Below are 18,263 nucleotides of genomic sequence, written 5' to 3'. Positions count from 1 at the left end.
TGAGAGGCTTGGAGTCCTGGGCTGGATGTGCCTTTGCCGTGCAGAGCCACAATGCCTGGGGGGGGCCTTGTTGGCCACTGTGGCTGGAGGATGGGAGGGCTGCAAGTTTGGCCTCCTGGGAGGCAACCTGGCTGCCACTGGGGGGGGTGGGGCAGGCTGGCTGTAGAGGAAAGGTGGGGTTTTTTCTCACGGGCTCAGTGTGTGGGGTGCTGAGCTCTGAGGAGGGACTTGCGCAGTGGGACACTCATTCATTCACTTGTTCAGACATTTTCCAAGTCCCCACTGTGTGTCATGGCCTGTGCTAACTACAGGTGTTACACAGGGGCACACTTCTGATGTTCATCCAGCCCTTACAGAACTAAAGGCTAGTGATGGAGGTAAATAAAGACATTACAGCACAGAAAAGGGCAGTGACAGAGACATCAATTGTGGGTCCTGTAGAGCCTGGGGCAGGAGCAGAACTCAAGAAGACCTCTTGAAACCTGGACAGAGGTAGGGTTCATGGAGATCTTAGTCTAGTTTTGTCCCCTGAACCCTGACTTTTGAGTTAAGATCCTTAATCTGGAGAGAGCTGGTCCCTCTTTTGGCCACCTTCCCACCACCTCAACTGCAGCCTTGGTGCCTCTTCTCTGTGGTGACTGACTATAATGCCACTTCCCGTCAAGTCTCCCCCATCCTCTGACATGCACTGACTTCCAGGCCCCCCAGGAGCCCTTGGATCCTCCTCGATGAGTCTCCAAATATTGGGTGTGGCAAATCCATGGCAGGCAGACCCTGGCTGGAGATAAAGGAGAGGAAGGGCAGGGACAAAGGCCTTTTCTTTTTCCAAGCTTATCCTTAGAGCTCTAATTTTCCAAATATCCTCCACGGGCTCCCTCCTCCCTGTCCTCCCCCTCCCCTTCCCCCATTGAGCCTGGAAAGGTGCTGTTTGCACTATGCTTGCTCCCTAGGGCAATGGGCCAGGCAGCAGGTGTGTGTGTTGAACAAGGCCATCTCCGGAGCAGAGTGGCTGGAGATGAGCTTTGTTTAAATATTAAAGAAGTCAATCATTAATCAAGCCTGGCTCAGTGCCCAGCTACCCACTGTCTCCATTTGGGAGGGCCTGGGCTGGGGAAGGGAGAGCCACAGGACAGTTTACGAGGCTACTTGCATCTCAGGCAGCCAACAAAGAACTTCTCAGGGCTAGATTGTGCAGCCCCACATTGGGCAGGCCAGAGGATGAACAGAGAGGTGTGCTGGCCAGCAGACAGAGCACAGTGTTCACCAGCTGGGCACCAATGATTCACAAAGGAATGTCTGGTTCTACTTGAGTACATTTCATAAGGGGATTGATTGAAGTACATTTTATACAGGGTACTTTTTCTAGCCAGAGCAAAGATTCTTTGGATACTGCAACTCCAGCTGTGCCCCATACCAGGGCTCCTGAAGGAAACAAGGCAGTGTGAAGAACCAGTTCCAGGCATGACTTGGTGTGGGAGCTGGTTCAGAGGGACACAGCCTCTGGGTCTCTAAAACCATGGTTTCTGAGCCCCCAGGGGAAGTGGGTTGGCCTGGAACCCAGGGCTCAAATAGAATCACACAGAGCCAGTCACCTGTGCACATGGCCTCACATATATGAGTTTGCAAACACAATTACAAAACCACATGTACCCAGATCTGCCACAGCTGTGCTCAGTTACAATTGGGCACTATGCATGCAGGTGTCCCCTTTCCTGTCCCCCAGCCATCTCTGGCTCGGCCTCCCCCCTCCTGCCCCACCCTCCTCACTAGTCGCACTGGTGTTTAGTCCCAGCTCCACCACTTAGCTCACATCCGTGGAAGCTTCCAGCTGTGCTGTGTTAAAATCCAAATGGTCAGGCCATCCGAGAACAGAATCAGGATGAAGCAGAGACCCAGCAGCATCCACTGTCTTCTGGCAGCCTCGTGGGTCTCCATGGTCATCCCCAGGAAGTTGGCAGTGGGCAGTGTGCTGAATATCATTCTCTCCTGGTCCAGTGCCCGTTTTTCCAGGGAATACAGCCTGCAGGCCAGCCCCAGGACCACCAGGAACATGACGAAGCTCAGGGCCAGCAGCAGCCACTGCCCAAAGTTGGCCTGGTTAGGGCTCAGCTCCAGACTCAGAAATGTCACTTTGCTTCTTTCTTTTTCTGTGGAAGACATGGGGGTCTCATAGAGCAGGTGGAATGGGGTGGGGCCCCTTGGGTTCCCTGTGGCTGTCCGAGAGGCTCTGACTACCATTGGCTTTCTTCTGCAGCCTCAGGCACTACCTTCCAAGCCACAAGTAAGGTAAGGGCATCGCTGTGAAAAGAGGTTGAGAAAGAGGAGGAGAAGGGGAAAAAGGAGGAGATGGGCACAGATAGAGTTACATACCCCAAGCAGCCAGCAGTAGCTCCATGCAGGGGTCAGGAGGCAAGCTGCTGACCCTCTGCTCAGATGCTAGCCTTCCAGTTAGCTGGACAGTATGCAGGGAAGCAACTGAGCTGGGGGCTGGGGCCTGGGCTGCGATCTTGGTGAGGCTGCACCAGGCTTGGTACAGACAGGGTCACACAGCAGCAGAGCTGTGCTGGTTCATGCCAGGTCATAGATGCTATAAGGGTTAACCCATAGATGCTGGGTTGGGGTAGGGTCTAGCCCAGGGAAAGGTAAGGTGGGCCCTAGGGCTGGGCCAGAGCTGGGGCTGGGGTCAGATTATCAAACCTTCAAAGGAACAGCTGAAGTCTGGCCAACCCAGGATCTCTCCATGCCACACATTTTCAGTCACCAGCCAGTTCAGCAGGGGTTTGAAGTAGGTCATAAGAGACTTCGTAGACACCTTGGACTGCCTAGTCAGCTTCTGCAGGACCTCTGGTCAGGGCTTGCTTGAGCCCAGCTTTAGCACATCCCTGGAGGAGTGGGTATAGCTCTGAGGCTGGGGGTGGGGGCATCAGTTCATGCTGCTGGGACCCCTCCAAATGCCCAACCCTAGCCCCAGGGCTTTGCTACCCAGAATCTTCCCACAGAGCACAGCATAGTGGATATAATCACAGGCTTTGAAATAAGACTAACCTGGGTTTGAATCTTGGTTCTGTCACTTAGTAGCTGTGGGAGCCTGGGCAAGTGTATTAGTCCATTTCTGTGCTTATAAGAAAATACATGATACTGCGTAATTTATAAGAAAACAAAATTTATTGCTTACAGTTTCAGAGGCTGGAAGTCCAAAGTACAGGAAACACATTTGGCAAAGGTTTTCTTTGGTTGTGATTTTGCGAAACAGCAAAGCAGAGAGACTGAGTGACTAACCTCCTCATTCACTCTCTTTTTAAAGCCCTCCAAACCATGCCCATGACCAGCATTTTTAATCCATTCACTATGGCATGGTCCTACAATCTAATCACCTCTTCAAGGCCCTACTTTTCAATTAACATAATAGGATTTCCCACCTTCAACAGTTACAGTGGGAATTAAGCTTCTAATATGTGGACTTTGGGGGACACAATTCAATTAACCCATAGCATTCTGCCCCTGGCCCCCAAAGTTCATGTCCTTTTCACAGGTAAATACATTCATTCCATCCCCAAAGTCTTAACTTTTTTCAGCTCAAAAGTCCAAAGTCTCAAGTTCCCATCTGTGAAATCAAAACAAGTTATCTATTTCCAAGGTAAAATGGTGGGACAAACAAAGGGTACATATTCCTGTTTGAAAAGGGGGAAATAGACCAGAAGAAAGGGATCACAGGTCCCAGACAAGTCCGAAACCCAGCAGGGCAGGCATTAAATCTCAAAGCTGGTGAATCATGTACCTTGAGGCCATGTTCAACATCCTCTGCATGTTGGTGTGGGGATTGGGTCCCCAAGTCCTCAGGCAGCTTCAGTCCTGTGGCTTTTCCTGGTCTTAGGCTATGCTTCACCTCTCCCAGGCTGATGTTCCACTCTAGTAGCTCCACAGGTCTGGGGTCTCCGTAGCAGCCCCACTCTCATGGCTCCACTAGGCATGATGCTCCTGGGGTTTCTCTGCTGTAACTCCAACTCCACATTTCTGCTTGGCATCGCTCTAGTGAAGACTTCATGTGGTGAATCCACCCCTGTGACGGATCTCTTTCTGGGTCCCCAGGATTTTCCATACATCCTTTGAAATTGGGGTGGAGGCTCCCAAGCCTTCAGAGCCTGCAGACCTAACACCATGTGGATGCCACCAAGGCTTCTGGCTTGAATTTTCCAAAGCTGCAGGTCCAGCCATACCCGGGGCCAAGATAGCCACAGCTGGAGCAGCCAAAGCAGCTGGGGAGCTGGTGCAGAAAGCAGCTTCCTGAGGTTGCCCTGGGCAATGAGTCCATGGAGGGTGCCTCAGGCCTGTTTCCCAAGATCATTCTGTCTCCCTAGGCCTTTGGACCTGAAATGGAAGGGTTGGCTCCAGAGACTTCTGCAATGCCTTCAGGGCCTTTTTCCTCTTCTCCTGATAATCCCTTTCTTTTGTACTAATCTTCTTAGCACCGTTGCATTTTTCTTCTTAAAATGCTCTCTCCTCCTCTACTACCTGGCCAGGCTGCAAATTTTCCAAATCCTTACACTCTGCTTCCCTTTTAAATTCTGGCTTATGTCATGCTTTTGCCACCATAACTCAGTGTAGGCTATTACAAGTAGCCATGCAGCTTCCTTAATGCTTTGCTGCTTAGGAATTTCTTCTGCCAAATACTGTGGTTCACAACTCTTAAGTTCCAACACTCACAAAGTCCCAGGGCATGGACAGAAAGCAGCCGAGTTCTTTGCCAGTTCATAGTAAGGGTGATCTTTGCCCCAGGTCCCAGTAAGTCCCTTCTCATTTACATATGAGACCTCCTTAGAATGGTCTTTATAGTCCATATTTCCACAAACATTCTGGTTGCCACCATTTAACCAATCTCTAAAACATTCCAAACTGTCCTTGGTTTTCTTGCCTTCTGAACTCCCACCAGCAGCTAGGATTTTTCTAGCTTGCTCCTCCAAATTCTTCCAGCCTCTCCTCAATACCCAGTTCCAAAGCCACTTCCACATTTTCAAGTATTTGTTATAAGCAATACCCCACTTCTCTTGTACCAATTTTCTGTATTAGTCCATTTCTGTTGCTTATAACAAAATACACAGAACTGGGTAATTTATAAGAAAATGAAATTTATTGCTTACAGTATCAGAAGCTGGAAGTCCAAAGTCCAGGGAACACATTTGGCAAAGGCTTTCTTTGGTGGTGACTTCAGTGACAGCAGAGTATCACATTGTGAAATGGTGGAGCAGAGAGAGTGAGCAACTAACCTCCTCATTCATTCTCTTTTTAAACCCTCCAAACCATGCCCATGACCACCATTTTTAATCCATTCACTATGGCATGGTCACTGTGGTGAGGATTACATCACATGATGACGAAGGAGGCTCTGTAGTTTATAAACATCACTTAATACACAACTGGGAAAGAATGAGAACTAAGGGTCAATGGATCCTTGGCAGAAGTCACTGGGGGGCCGGCCCCGTGGCGCACTCGGGAGAGTGCAGCGCTTGGGAGTGCAGTGGCGCTCCCACCGCGGGTTCGGATCCTATATAGGGATGGCTGGTGCGCTCACTGGCTGAGTGCGGTGCGGACGACACCACGCCACGGGTTGCGATCCCCTTACCGGTCACAAAAAGACAAAAAAAAAAAAAAAAAAAAAGAAGAAGCCACTGGGAAGAATGTAGTTAAGATACTAGAGAAATGGAGGAGAAAAGTTGTCAAGATAAAAAGACAAGAAAACAAAAGCACAACAAAACCACAACTAACTCTAGGTAAGAGAATTTTACCAGATGCTGGCTCCTGGGGAAGAGGAAGGACATCTCAGGGGGAAAAGCTTCCACCACTGAGAATCCACCAATTTAGGAACAGTCCTTCAGGCTGGGTGTGCAGGGTGTTTGACCAAAGCGCAGCACATGAGATCAGAGAGCAGCAAAGGTGGCACCTGAGCACTGCCTGGCGCCCTCCACTCCAAAGTGACGACACCCCTCGTGGACAGGCCACACAGCTGGCTAGGTGAGACAGGGAGGTTGGGGAGCTTAGACCAGGTCCAGTTCAACCCTCTTCTACCAACAGAATCAGCTCAGAGCCCAGCCCAGGGCAATGGCACTGAAAAGATGAGTCAAAAGGAGCAAAATCAAGTTTTATGATACATTAGGCAAAAGAGCCGCCAAGAATCTTCCTCTTCCCTTTATCCACTGCAGGGACCTGCCTCCCCTCTCCCCCCCCAGTCTGACCCCACTCTGCTGCTGTTTCATCCTTCCCCAAGCTCAGGACATCCCCCCTTCTCAGAAACCTCTTCTCTGCCCACTGGCTCGAAAATAATATGCAGGGTCCTAAGCCTGGAATTCAGGTCTTTCCTGCCCAGGGGTCTGGGCGATGACACAAGAGGACTGGTGAGCAATGACGAGAGAGGACTGGCCACAAGCTTTGGTGCCATGTCAGACCCTGGGAGCCCTGCACACCCTGGGTGGGGTGAGGGAGGGAAGTGGCGGGAATGAATGAGGTCGAATGCCCCACCACTCAGGTGGGATGAAGGAGGAGTTAAAAGTGAGTTGATGCTATTTCTTGCATGCCTGAGTCTGGGAACAGAGATCCCTCCTTGGTCCCACCCCCCATGACCTCCTAACCCTCTTTGCATGTTCACCAAAGCCCTTTCCCACAGCTCTGGCTCTTTTCTTGTATTATGGAATTTATTTATCCCATAAATAGAGCAGCTAGTCTGAATGGGCACAAGTAAATATTTGCTGAATGAATCAATGATGGGTAGCCAGAGACATGAATACCGAGAGCAGAGGGGTGCCCTTATGTTCAACACAGGAAGAGAAGCTCAAACCTAGGAAGTCAATGAGAATAAGCTCGTGTGATGTGAAAAGATGGAAGCACAAATAGACTAGGGAGACAGTAGTCACGCAAGGTGCAGCCCTCCCTAGGAGCAAAACCCAGGGGATCAGTCCTGCAACCCCATCTGGCCTGGTGGTTATAGACAAACTGCATGGTGGAATCTCAAATATGCTCATTAAATTTGCAAAGGATACTGAATTATGTGGCAGTGTTAATCCTCTGGGAGACTGGAATAAAAAGATGACTTTGACCATTTAGGGAAATGGACCTATTGAAATCAGTTGAAATTCAACTGGGAAAAGATGAAGTGGGTGGGTGGGCTCTGCATCTCAGTGGTCAGAGTACTGATCTTGGAACCAGCAGACCTGGATCTAATCTCACCAGGGCTTGTATTCTTTGATGGAGGCAACGGGATGAAAGATACTGTTCTAGAGTCAGTTCTGGGTTCAAAGCATGACTTTGCTTCTTGCTACATCAATGACACACAATCAGGCCACCTCTCTACCTTCAGTTCGTCATTTGTAAAAGGCGGAGAATAATACTCACTTTGCAAAGGTCAGAGCTGCTAACATGATACACTGTGAGAGCGTTCGTCAGAGAGCCCAGCCTGTGGCAGTAATGCTTCACACTTGCAGTTCAGGTACTCTACCCCCTCCAGGTTTGCTTCAGGATCAAAACCCAATGCCGCAGAGGCAGGAATGGAAAGGGTGGGCTAAATACTAACTGCAGAAAAAAGACCGAGGGGCCAAAGTGGACCACAGGCTGACCAGAAGCATGTCAAGAGGCTGGTGTGAAATCCTCCTGGATCAGCCTGGGAACTGGATCCGGGTACCTCCAAGAAGAGGTAGGAAAAGCAGAGTACACCCAAGGGTGCATGAAACGCTGCTGAGAGGATAGGCAAGCACCTTGTAAGGTAAGAATAAGAGGATTCAGATATTGGAAGACTGCAGGCAGATGCAGGTCTACAGCACTGGCTTTGTACCTGGGACAGTCTGATTGACTGGCGTATGCAACTGTGTATGTGTTAGCAGGAGAGGCTAAACAGTGTCTCTGACCATGGTGGCCTACACAACACACAAGAGGAAATGGACTTTGATTACTGTAGGACTGCAGGCTGACACGAAGAAAAACTTCCACTAGAATGTAAGCTCAATGAAGCTTTTCTCAGGGTGCCCAGGGTGGCCAGGTGAGCAGGGCTCCCCACAAGGGAGATGGGGAGAGCTGAGGACAAATGCGGGAGTAGCACACTCACTCCAGGAGCTTTCCAGCTATCTTGGAGTTGTAGATGTCACACTGGTGCAGCGGACCCACGTGGCCTGAGGCCTTGCACAGTGCTTCATGGAACTGGGACTGGAGCACTAGGCTGAGGAAGTACCTGATGGAGAAATGTGAGGGCAGGCTGGAGAGTGGAGGTGAGGAGTGGGAACCCGGAGCTACTTGGGACCAGGTGGCAGCAGCAGTCACCACCTGGTGGAGGCTCCCCAGGCAAGGCCCTTCCTTGGTCTGGCCCTAGAGTACTGGAGGGCCCTTCTTCTCTGGCCTTCTTAATGAACAGTCATCCCAGCCCTTGACCCTCTTTTCTGCCCTCTTCTAGGGAACAGCAGGGATGATTTAGAATATTCCCACCAGCTCTGCCCTCTGCACAGGATCTGATGTAAAAGCTCAAAGGATTCCAGGGCATGGCACTTAGAAGACTGCACAACCTGATGGGAGGAGATGGGAAGGGGTGCAGGGTGGCATTTGGACCTAGGGCCTTCCTGGAAATCCTTAGCCCGGTCCCCATGCTCCCCAGCTTCCAACTTCCAGAACTGGCTCTGCTGACAGGGCCCAGACCTTTACCATATGTAGGGCACGCTGGCGGAAATGTGGAACTTGGCACTGGGATCAAAGTCCTCCTCTGACCGAGGAATGGGAGGGCACAGGCCCTGGTACTTCAACCTGGCAGGGGAAAGGCAGGAGACTTGCTGGTGGTGCCTGGCAGGTTCTCAGAGCCTTTTCCTTTTGAAGTATTTGCATGTTTGTCAAAACCAGACCTGGCAAGCGGAGGACACTTAATGCATTTTTATTAAATCAATTAAAACACATGGGATTGGGAATCATAATAAACTAATAATTCACACTGAGTGCTTCCTCTGTACTAGGAGCCATGCTGAGCTCTACACAATAGACTCAACACTCACTCAACATTGTCCTGGTCTCTGGGGAGGGACCAGCGAGGGAACGGGAGAGGCAGGGTCCCTGCTTATATCCTAAGGTGGGGGACAGACTATAGACCAATAAGCAAGGTCATTTCATCTAGTAAGAAGTGCTAAGGAGAAAAAAAAGTAATATCTGTATGGGGTGACACTACTATTATTCCCATTTTACAGATGAGGAAGCCAAAGTTTAGAGACCAGGGAACTGGCTGCAAGATACAGAACTAGCAACTGGCAGACCCCAGTAACCTGAAGCTCTGGTTTTGCCCCTCTGAGCTGCGTGACTGTGGGAAAGTTACTGTTGTCTGTAAAGTGAGGATAGAATGACTCATTCTGGGGATGCGACTAAGTCTGTGAAAGATTCGTCATTTCATTGTTGGCTCACTGGAGCATCTGGAGTCCTCTGGGGTCATTCTCCTGGTTGACAGGGCCTGTCTGAGGGCCAGGGAGTGACCCCCTCTCACTCAGCCTCAGTTCCATCCACTGGGCATGGCTGGCAGAGGAAGGAGAAGGTCCCTGCAGGCATCTCGGATGGGGGATGCCCTTGGAGCGGCACAAGGTCAAGTCTGCCAATCCCAACGGTGAGACCCACTCCTAAAGTAAAGGGGTGGGGGTGAGAGGACCACGAGGAGCGCCCAGCTCTGCCACCCGCTGGGGTGTTGTGTCAACTTGGCTGGTTTTGTGACCTCTGTGAGCTTTGGTTTCTTCTGTGAGATGAGCATCTTGAATGACCACAACACAAGGTGGTTGTAAAAGTTCAAATAAACGCGAGGGCCTGGTGCAGAGCTAGCAGGCCACACGTGGGCGCCCCAAACCACGCTGTGACTGGCAGTCTTGAGCCAATCAGTCTGATGCCTGGTGGATTTGGAGCAGCCCTGGCCATTTATTATCCAGTCAAACAGCCAAGGTTCTGTGCTGGGGTGTGACACGGGTGCCCCCATGTGGGAGTGGTGCTGCCTGACTGCTGGTGGGCTCCTTTGGCAGGCTGGAATGCAGGTGTGGGGGATGCAGAGGGGCAGGGCCTGCCTCTCTCCCATGGGGACTCTTTCTCCAGGAGAGAAAGTGCTCAGGCTCTCACATATCCCTTCTCCTAGCCCCACTGGTGGGAAGAGGAAGAGCGGGAGGCGCGGGAGGGTCTGCCTGGTGGTCAGTGTTCTGCTCTTGGAGAAGCCCAGTTGCGACCATTGTGGGAGCTTCCCAGCCACCCAGGGCGCAGGGCTACTGCCAGGGTCCCTTTTTCACAGATGAGGAGACTGAGCCTAGAGAGGTTAAGAGACCTGCAGTGCTGAGGCCAGATTCGAGATGAGGCCTCATGGTTGCCCACGCTGGTGTTGTCACCTCAGCATGTCCAGTGACAGCAAACAGCCAACACTGCCCTGGGGCTTCCCCAGGCCCACAGGTCACCAGCATGGCATGACCCACTCTGCTCCCAGAGGACAGGCCAGCCACACTTTCAGTGGCAGGTAGTAAAGCCCCACCCCACTGAGAACCCAAGGCAGCCTCCCTCCCCACCTGAGGCTCCACCACTCCTGGTTGTAGACATTCTTCTGGATGGTGCCATTAAAGACCTTCCAGCAAAACAGATCTATTAGGTAGGCAAAAGGGATGAAGGTGATCTTCTCCAGGACAATGCCCATCATGAAATTGACTTTGTTCTCTGGGGAGGGCATAAGGGCAATCAGGAGACAGCTCCTGGCTCTGCCTTCCCTTGGCCTTGCCCAGAGAGCTTTGGTGCCACCCAGCCCCAGCTGCATCCCCAGGCTCGGCTGCCCTCCTGTTGTCCTCTTGGTCTCCATCACCTGCGTTCTGGTGCAGGAGGCTGAGCAGGCCTATGGTGAGCAGGTGATTGTGGGAGGAGGCCGAGAGGGTGATCACCAACCCCACGGCCTCTTCAAAGGCTGGGTCGGCACCTGCATGGAAGATCACAGAGAGGTTCTTGTACTGGAAGAAGTACTGGATGTGGCCCATCTGGTGGAAGATGGAGAGCAGGTCTTCTGTGGTCACCTCAGTGCACTTCTTTATCCTAGGGTTAAAGGACAGGGGTCAAGGAGCATGGGGACGCGCTGGGGAGGATTCTTCATTCAGACTCTGTTAAGGGACTGAGATGTCCAGGCTGGAGGCCAGGAGGGCTTGGCTGCTGTCTTTTTTCCTTCCAGGTCCTGCATCCACCCAGTCTCTTCTCTCGCATCTGCCTCTCCTACTTTCCCGGCTCACCACCCCCACCGTCCACACCTCCTAAGACAGGCAGACATGGGACAACACAAGGTGGGACGTGAGTGTGGCCAGCAAGCACCTGAAGTCATCGCCCTTGTAGCAGTTCCAGACACAGGTTTGGCACTCCCCCTCCCACCCATCAGTCGGCCTCTCCAACATAGACTTTTTCCAGAAATCAGGTGGGGCGGGCAGCAGCCCCAAGGAGGTGAGGAATTTCTCAGCCTCTTTAAACATTTTCTGCAGATCCCAGTGCTGTGGGGAAGAGGAGGTGTGTGGGAGCTGCCCTGTTTGCCCAGGGGGTGACAAGGGGCAGGGCCAGACAGAGGCCGAGGGCTGACCTGGCCTTTCGTGATCTTCGTGGTGACCTCGGGGATCTTCTCCGGGAAGGGCAAGACCAGGTCTAAGAGGTTGACCCAGGACTGGGCCCACATGTTTCCTGGAAGGGGAGAGGGGAGCACTAAGAGGAGGCAAGAGACAGTCTCTCCCCTTAATGAGGACCCACCTCTGCCCCAGCCAGGCCTTTACCCAGGAGGTGGGCGGGGATGGGGCCCCTCGGGTTGATGAGCTGGGGCCCGTAGCGGCGGTGCAGGGCCCGGCGCACGTAGGTGTGCAGGTTCAGGTAGAGCAGCTGCAGCTCCTGCTAAAGCTGCTCCAGGTCCTGCTCCAGGGTGTCCGACTCGTATTTGGAGTGCCACAAGGCCCCCATGTCTTTATAACCTAGGACAGGAGACAGGACACGCTAGACACTCACCATCCCACCCTATAGCCTTGGCTTAGCAGGTAGGAGACCTAGTCATCTTCTAGGGAAGGCTTTTAACCTCCCCAATCCTCGGGGTCTTCATCTGCAAAGTGGGAATAATACCTCCCAAAGCTGCTGTCCATGTTGGATCAGGTCAGTGATGGAAAGTGCGTAGCAAAGCCCATGATCTGAGCTGCTCACCATGCCTGTGTCGCCCTACTTCCCCTCTCACCCTGCCTCGGCCCCTCCCATCCATCACCCTGCCACCACCCTGGCTTCTTTCAGATTTTCCAAAACACTGGCTCTTTCCCCGTGCGGAGCTTCTGCCTAGGAGGCTCTTTCCCTCCTGGCCTTCCCTGACCACTTATCTGAAGCAGGTCTCTCCCGGTTCTCTCTCTGCAGCCCCTTTGTCTGCGGCATCAGCCCGAGGGGTTATTAGAGAGAGAGATGTGTTTACTCGAATGAGGTCCATCTCCCCACAGGGCCGTAAGCCTATGAGGGCGGGGGCCTCAACTGTCTTTTCAGCCACATAATGGCAGACCCTCGCAGCCCCAGCACACAGTAGGTGCTTTATCAGTGTTTGTGAAGCTTAGCTGCAGGGCTCGTGGCTCCCATCTCCAGGGTCCTACTGTCAGCCCTTGGCCTCTGCAGACCCCGCTTTGCCCGTTGCTGGCACTGCTCTGAGACCTGTGTGGTGTCCGGCCTGCCCACCACTGAGCTGAGCAGCCTTGTTGCTGAGCTCCACATAGTGCTCGAAGGTGCTGTAGATCTCAGGACCCACAGCATCCCGCCAGCCCTGCCAGGCCCACAGCAGCTCCTTCTCTTCCCTGGAGGTGGCCATGACTTCTCTGAGTTCTGTGCCCAGAAAAGGAGCCATGTGGGACTCCACTCCCGACTGCCTCTGCCCTCACCCACCTAGGGTGCCTCTGCAACAAGGCAGCATGGCAGGGGCTGAGAGGCCCATGGAAGGTAAGGGCACAGGGGTGGGGCTTGGGCACTCACCAGGCTCCAGGGTCAGGCAGGGCCCCTCACTGAGGCACACCTGGGCCGTGCTGTACGTCAGCTCCATGTGGGCCAGAAGCTTGTACTGGGGGGGCAGGTGTCACCCAGGACAGGCCCATGCCCTTGGTCCCTTGCCCAGTGCTTGCCCCACCAGCCAGGAGAGGTGGGCCTGGCTGAAGCACATCCCCCGCCTCTGCTCCCCTCCTCCCCTGGAAGAAGTTCTGGTCCTGCCCACCAACCTCCCTCCTGCCCCAGACACTCTGGCTCCCCCACCAGGCCTGGCTTCCCCCTACCCCCTCCACCAACCCTGGGGCAGGGGAGTGTGTGCCTGGAGGCTTGGGGGCTCCATCTGTCACCTCACGGAGCTCGTCCTTGGGCAAGGCCGCCTTATCTATGTCCTGCGGCTCACACAGCATGCGCTTCACAGCTGGATCCTGGAATCGGGTGCTCTTAAACAGGCGGGCCCATTTGCCAAAGTATGCCATGAACTGGGACCTCTCCATATCCTTTTGCAGCTAGAAAGAGGGACCATATTTGTCGTGGGAGGTTGGGCAAGGTAAGGCCCAACCCCAGGGCCATGGCCCCCCCAGTCCACCCCCTAAGAATCATTGAAGATTTGCTAAGAGGGAGGGGGAGAAACCTGGGTCCCCAAAAGCAAGGAGGTGAGGTTTATAAGGGAAAAGAAGCAAGAGATTCTTGCCCAGAGAAAGTTGAGGGCCACCAGGAGGCATAGGGCTTGCAGCCCCTATGGCATGTACTTTGGGGCTTCCCTCTTTTCTCTAGCTCTGGACAGGGGCAGAAGGTATGGTCCCCACCGCCCCAAGACCTTTGAGAGGAGCAAGGGGCTGGGGTGGAGGTGGTACCACACCATCTCCTTCCTATTTTCTTTGGTGATGTTGGTGACATAGTTCCAAGTGGCCTCCATGAACTGGTTCAACACAACTTGGGCTGTCTTGTCATAAAACTGCAGGAACATCCTTGCCTTGGTCTCATTGTAGAAGGCACCTGCAGGGAGGGAAATGGGCGTCATGTTGTCCTGGGGTGGGGACCTGCCCCTGCCTGGTCCCCTTGTCTAGTTTTATGCTCCTTCGGGCCCCAGCTGCACCTGAGGTGTGATCACTCTCGGTCCTGAGCCATGGCAAGAGCTGTCCATAACAGAGGAGAACAAGTAGGAAAGGTCCAGGGAGAGTCCATCTTGTTCCCATGACCAAGAGAACAGCAGAGTTGGCTGAGGCCTTGGGCCAATCTCATGCCAGCTCCATATTGTGACATCAGAGGCCAAAGGGTCAGCCATGGAATGTTAGAACTGGAAGCCCCCACCCACCTTCTGGCCCAACTGTCCCCATTTCACAGGTAAGGAGACTGAGGTCCAGAATGGTCATGCCATCAGCCTGGTTCGCACAGCTAGCTAATGGTAGAGCCAAGAGGAGAACCCAGGGCTCTTGACATTTAGTCCAGAATTTGCTCTACACTACTTGGTCACTTCTCCCTGGGGCTGGAGCCACCCTTGGGTCTTGGCCAGGGATTGATGAAATCTCTCTCTCTCTCCATAGGCTGTGATCACCTCTGGGCAGGTGGGTGGGATGATGGATGGATAGCTGGCTGGCTGGATGGACAGCTAGAAAGATGTGACATCTCTGGGTCTCCAGTCTCTGGAAGCCCAATTGTCTCTCCAGACTCTTCTTATGTACACATTTTTGGCCCCCTGTGGGATGTGTGATCATCCTCAGGGCTGTTCCTTCCTTCCCCTCACCCTTACACCTGTTTCTCTGGGGAGACCCTGACACTATGAGTTTGCAGTCAGAAGAAGGCACACGTGTAGAGGCTGGGTGGGGTGTGGACGGGGTGGCTGGCACCGTCCATTCAGGTGCACGTCCATGAGTCCCTGAGCCTGGTGTGAGCACTAGCTGGCAGGACTCCAGCTCTCTTCCGACCCCAGGTAACTCCCCAGTGGTCGGACACATATAGTCTGGAGAGACCAGCCCCATCTGTCCCACCTTGGTATTCCTTCCTCAGACTCACTTTCCTTCACACCAGACTCCCTCTGCCCTGTGTCCCCTTCAGTCACCCTCAGCCCAAGCCCACCTACATCTTCACACAGCTCCTCCTGCCCCGCTTCACACGAGCTGACATCACGACCAGAGAAACTGACCAAATATATCTCCAAATAGAATCCATCATAGTCAAGATATATTTAAAATGCAAGAAAAGAAAGAAAAAAAAAATCAGTGTCACTTCCGGTTAAGCTGTCCGACTAAGCTCACAGGGAAGTCCCCCTTCTGCTTTAAGTATGTAGACATGCTTGATGAAACAGTATTTCAAAAAAATGCAAAATGCAGAGCTGAGCTGGAGAGAAAGAAAGGGGCTCTTCAGACGCTGGAGATGTAGAGGGCACCTGCAGCAGTGAGTGGGCACTGAAGCCCTGCACCCCCACGGGAAGTCCAAGTGCATCCTTCTGGAGAGCTGCAGCACTGGCACCTGCACAGGGACAGCTGCTCACTCTGGAAGTGATGCCTCCATCAAGATGGGAGCCAGGAGATGGATTTCTGTCTGAGGGAGCCCTGCCAGAAGCAAGTGTGTGCATGGGACCCTGCAGAAAGCTGATGCAACTGAAGATGGCTCATAGGTCAAGTTCACCAAGTACAAGAGAAAATCCAGTACTGGGAGGGACAGTAATAATCATCCCACCAACCACTTTCCAGGTGCAAGGGACTGTCTGGGGGCTTTCAGCATATGAATCCTCACAGCAAACTCATGAGGTAGGAACTGTGATCAAAACCTCCCCTTAATAGATGAGGAAACAGGCACAGAGAGGTTGAGGAACCGGCTCACAGTCACACAGCTAGCAAACAGCAGAGGTGGGACTCCAGTCCAACTGGTTTGGCTCCAGAGCCTGTGCTAAAACTACAGACAATGAATGGAGCGGACCACACCTGAGGAAGGACGGGTCTCAGAATAATCTGAAAGGGACTGGAAATACAGGTCTTTATAACATATACAAAAATTAATTCAACATGAATCAAAGACCTAAACCAAAGAGCTACATCTATGCAATTCTTAGAAGAAAACCTAGGGGAAAAGTTTCATGACATTGCATTTGGCAATGATTTCTTAGATATGACATCAAAAAAGCACAGACAAGAAAAGAAAAAATAGACAAATTGGGACTTCATCAAAATTAAAAACTTTTGTGCATCGAAGGACACTATGAACAGAGTGAAAAGACAACCCACAGGATGGGAGAAAATATTTGCAAATTGCATGTCTGATAAGGGATTAATATCCAGAATATATCAAGAACTCCTCAAATTCAGCATTCAAACTTAGGCAAAGGACTTGAGTAGACATCTCCTTAAAGAAGAACTATGAATGACTCATAAGCACGTGAAAAGATGCTTAACATCACTAACCATGAGGCAAACGCAAATCAAAACCACAGTGAGATACCACTTCACACCCCCAAGGATGGCTATTATCCAAAAAACAGAAAACAAATGTTGGTCAACCTGTGGAGAAATTGGAACCCTGTGCATTGCTGGTAGGAATGTAAAATGGTGCAGCCACTGTGGGAAAGAGTTTGGTGACTTCTCAAAGAACTAAACGTAGCATTACCATACGACCCAGCAATTTCACGTCTGGATATAGAACTGGAAGAATTTCAGTTCTTCTTCAGCACAGAAGAACTGAAAGCAGATACTCAACAGATGGTTGTAAATCCATGTTCATAGCAGCATCATTCACAATTGCCAAAAAGTGGAAACCCAAATGTTCACTGAAGGATGAATGGATAAACAAAATGTGGTATATACAAACATTCAAATATCACTCAGCCTTAAAAGGAAGGAAATTCTTAAAAGGAAGGAAAGCTATTGCATGGATGAGCCTTTAAAACACTATGCTAAGTGAAATAAGCCAGACACAAAAGGACAAATACTGTATGATCCCACTTACATGAGATTCCTAGAGTCGTCAAATTCACAGAAACAGAAAGTGGAATGGTGGTTACCAGGGTCTGGGGAGAGGAGAATGGGGAATTAGTATCCCACGTGTATGGAGTTTCAGTTTGGGAAGATGAAAAAGTTCTGGAGACGAATGGTGGTGATGGTTGCAAACAATGTGAATACACTTAATGCCACCGAATTGTACATTTAAATAATGGTTAAAATGGTAAATTTTAAGTTAGTGTATTTTACCACAATTACAAAAAAAACAAACCAAAAAAACAGGTCTTTAAAGTGATTGAATCCCCAACCAGCCCAGCGACAACCACCAAGCCACCACTGGAAGCGCCCTGGGCTCTTGAGCCGGGGTGGTGGGGGGCCAAGGGCTTCAGCCACACCCCCCTGACATCTGCATCCAGCCCAGCAACTACTGAGCTGCTGCTGGAAGCCCCTTGGTCTCCTGCCAAAATGAGGGGGGTGCCAGGGGCCTCGACCATGCCCTTCCCCCTTCCTCCTTCCTCCTCCTCTCACCCTCTCTCCCTCTGCCTTTTCCTTTCCCCCTCCCCCAACTGCTCCACAATAACATCTTAGAATGTAAAAAATAATAATATTAGTAAATTTTAAAAAATAATAAAGTAATTAAGAAACAGAATCTGTGAAGCAAACAAAGACTTTTGTGAAAACACAGGGGATTTGAAACAAACATATGCTAAATGGAGAATATAGATATTAAATTGGAGCAACACAAACCTCGATGGACGGGTGAAGCAGCAGCCTAAGAAGCAGAAGAATTGGGACCTGAGAGACACCGCTGGGGAAGTCATGGAGCACAGGACAGAATGAGGAGACGTGGAGGACAAGGCAGAAAGCTTCAAGCAGGGTCTACTAAGAACCCCTGAAGGAGACACGGGAGAGAGCAAGCAAGACCATGTTTGCAGAGTTGACAGCTGTTTCTAGAACCAAAGCAAGCTTCTGGTCCCCAAAGTAGACAAGCTTCTTTAGTGAGCTCCCAGTAGGAAAACAGTTGGCAGTACGGGGAGGTGTCCTTGAGGGAGTTACTGGAAGGCAGGTGGGAGACAGTTTTCAGTCCAGTTCTGTCACTCAGCTGCTCTGGCCCTCTTTCTACATCTCGCAAGTGACTGGTGGATCTCGACTTGACCTTCCAGCTGTCTATTCTGCAACTTGGAAGCGGGGGGGTGTGTTTGAAGCATGAGACAGATATGAAGGCACCTTTCTCAGGGGAGGAAGCATCCATTATAAAGAGAGGAAACGACATACTAGGGCTTTCTTCATTATCTCACTCAATCTTCACAGCAGTCATGAGAGGGTTTATAA

The 18,263-nt window shown here is 51.5% G+C and overlaps 1 protein-coding gene across 1 annotated transcript; it reads right to left on the bottom strand.

Annotated features, from left to right (window-relative positions):
• Positions 1 to 1,806: 1,806 nt before the first annotated feature.
• On the bottom strand, positions 1,807 to 14,192 carry LOC134364435 (angiotensin-converting enzyme-like protein Ace3). The gene is given in 14 exon segments (XM_063080358.1): positions 1,807 to 2,147; positions 2,698 to 2,882; positions 8,090 to 8,212; positions 8,677 to 8,775; positions 10,545 to 10,689; positions 10,832 to 11,055; positions 11,326 to 11,498; positions 11,585 to 11,682; positions 11,772 to 11,963; positions 12,697 to 12,840; positions 12,988 to 13,072; positions 13,344 to 13,502; positions 13,856 to 13,992; positions 14,093 to 14,192. Coding segments are annotated over 14 exon segments (2,205 nt in total).
• Positions 14,193 to 18,263: the final 4,071 nt, after the last annotated feature.

This window comes from Cynocephalus volans, chromosome 16 (genome assembly GCF_027409185.1).
Source record: "Cynocephalus volans isolate mCynVol1 chromosome 16, mCynVol1.pri, whole genome shotgun sequence".
Classification (NCBI taxonomy): domain Eukaryota; kingdom Metazoa; phylum Chordata; class Mammalia; order Dermoptera; family Cynocephalidae; genus Cynocephalus; species Cynocephalus volans.
Note: the sequence above shows the minus strand (reverse complement) of the source record. Positions and strands in the feature narration are given on the sequence as shown.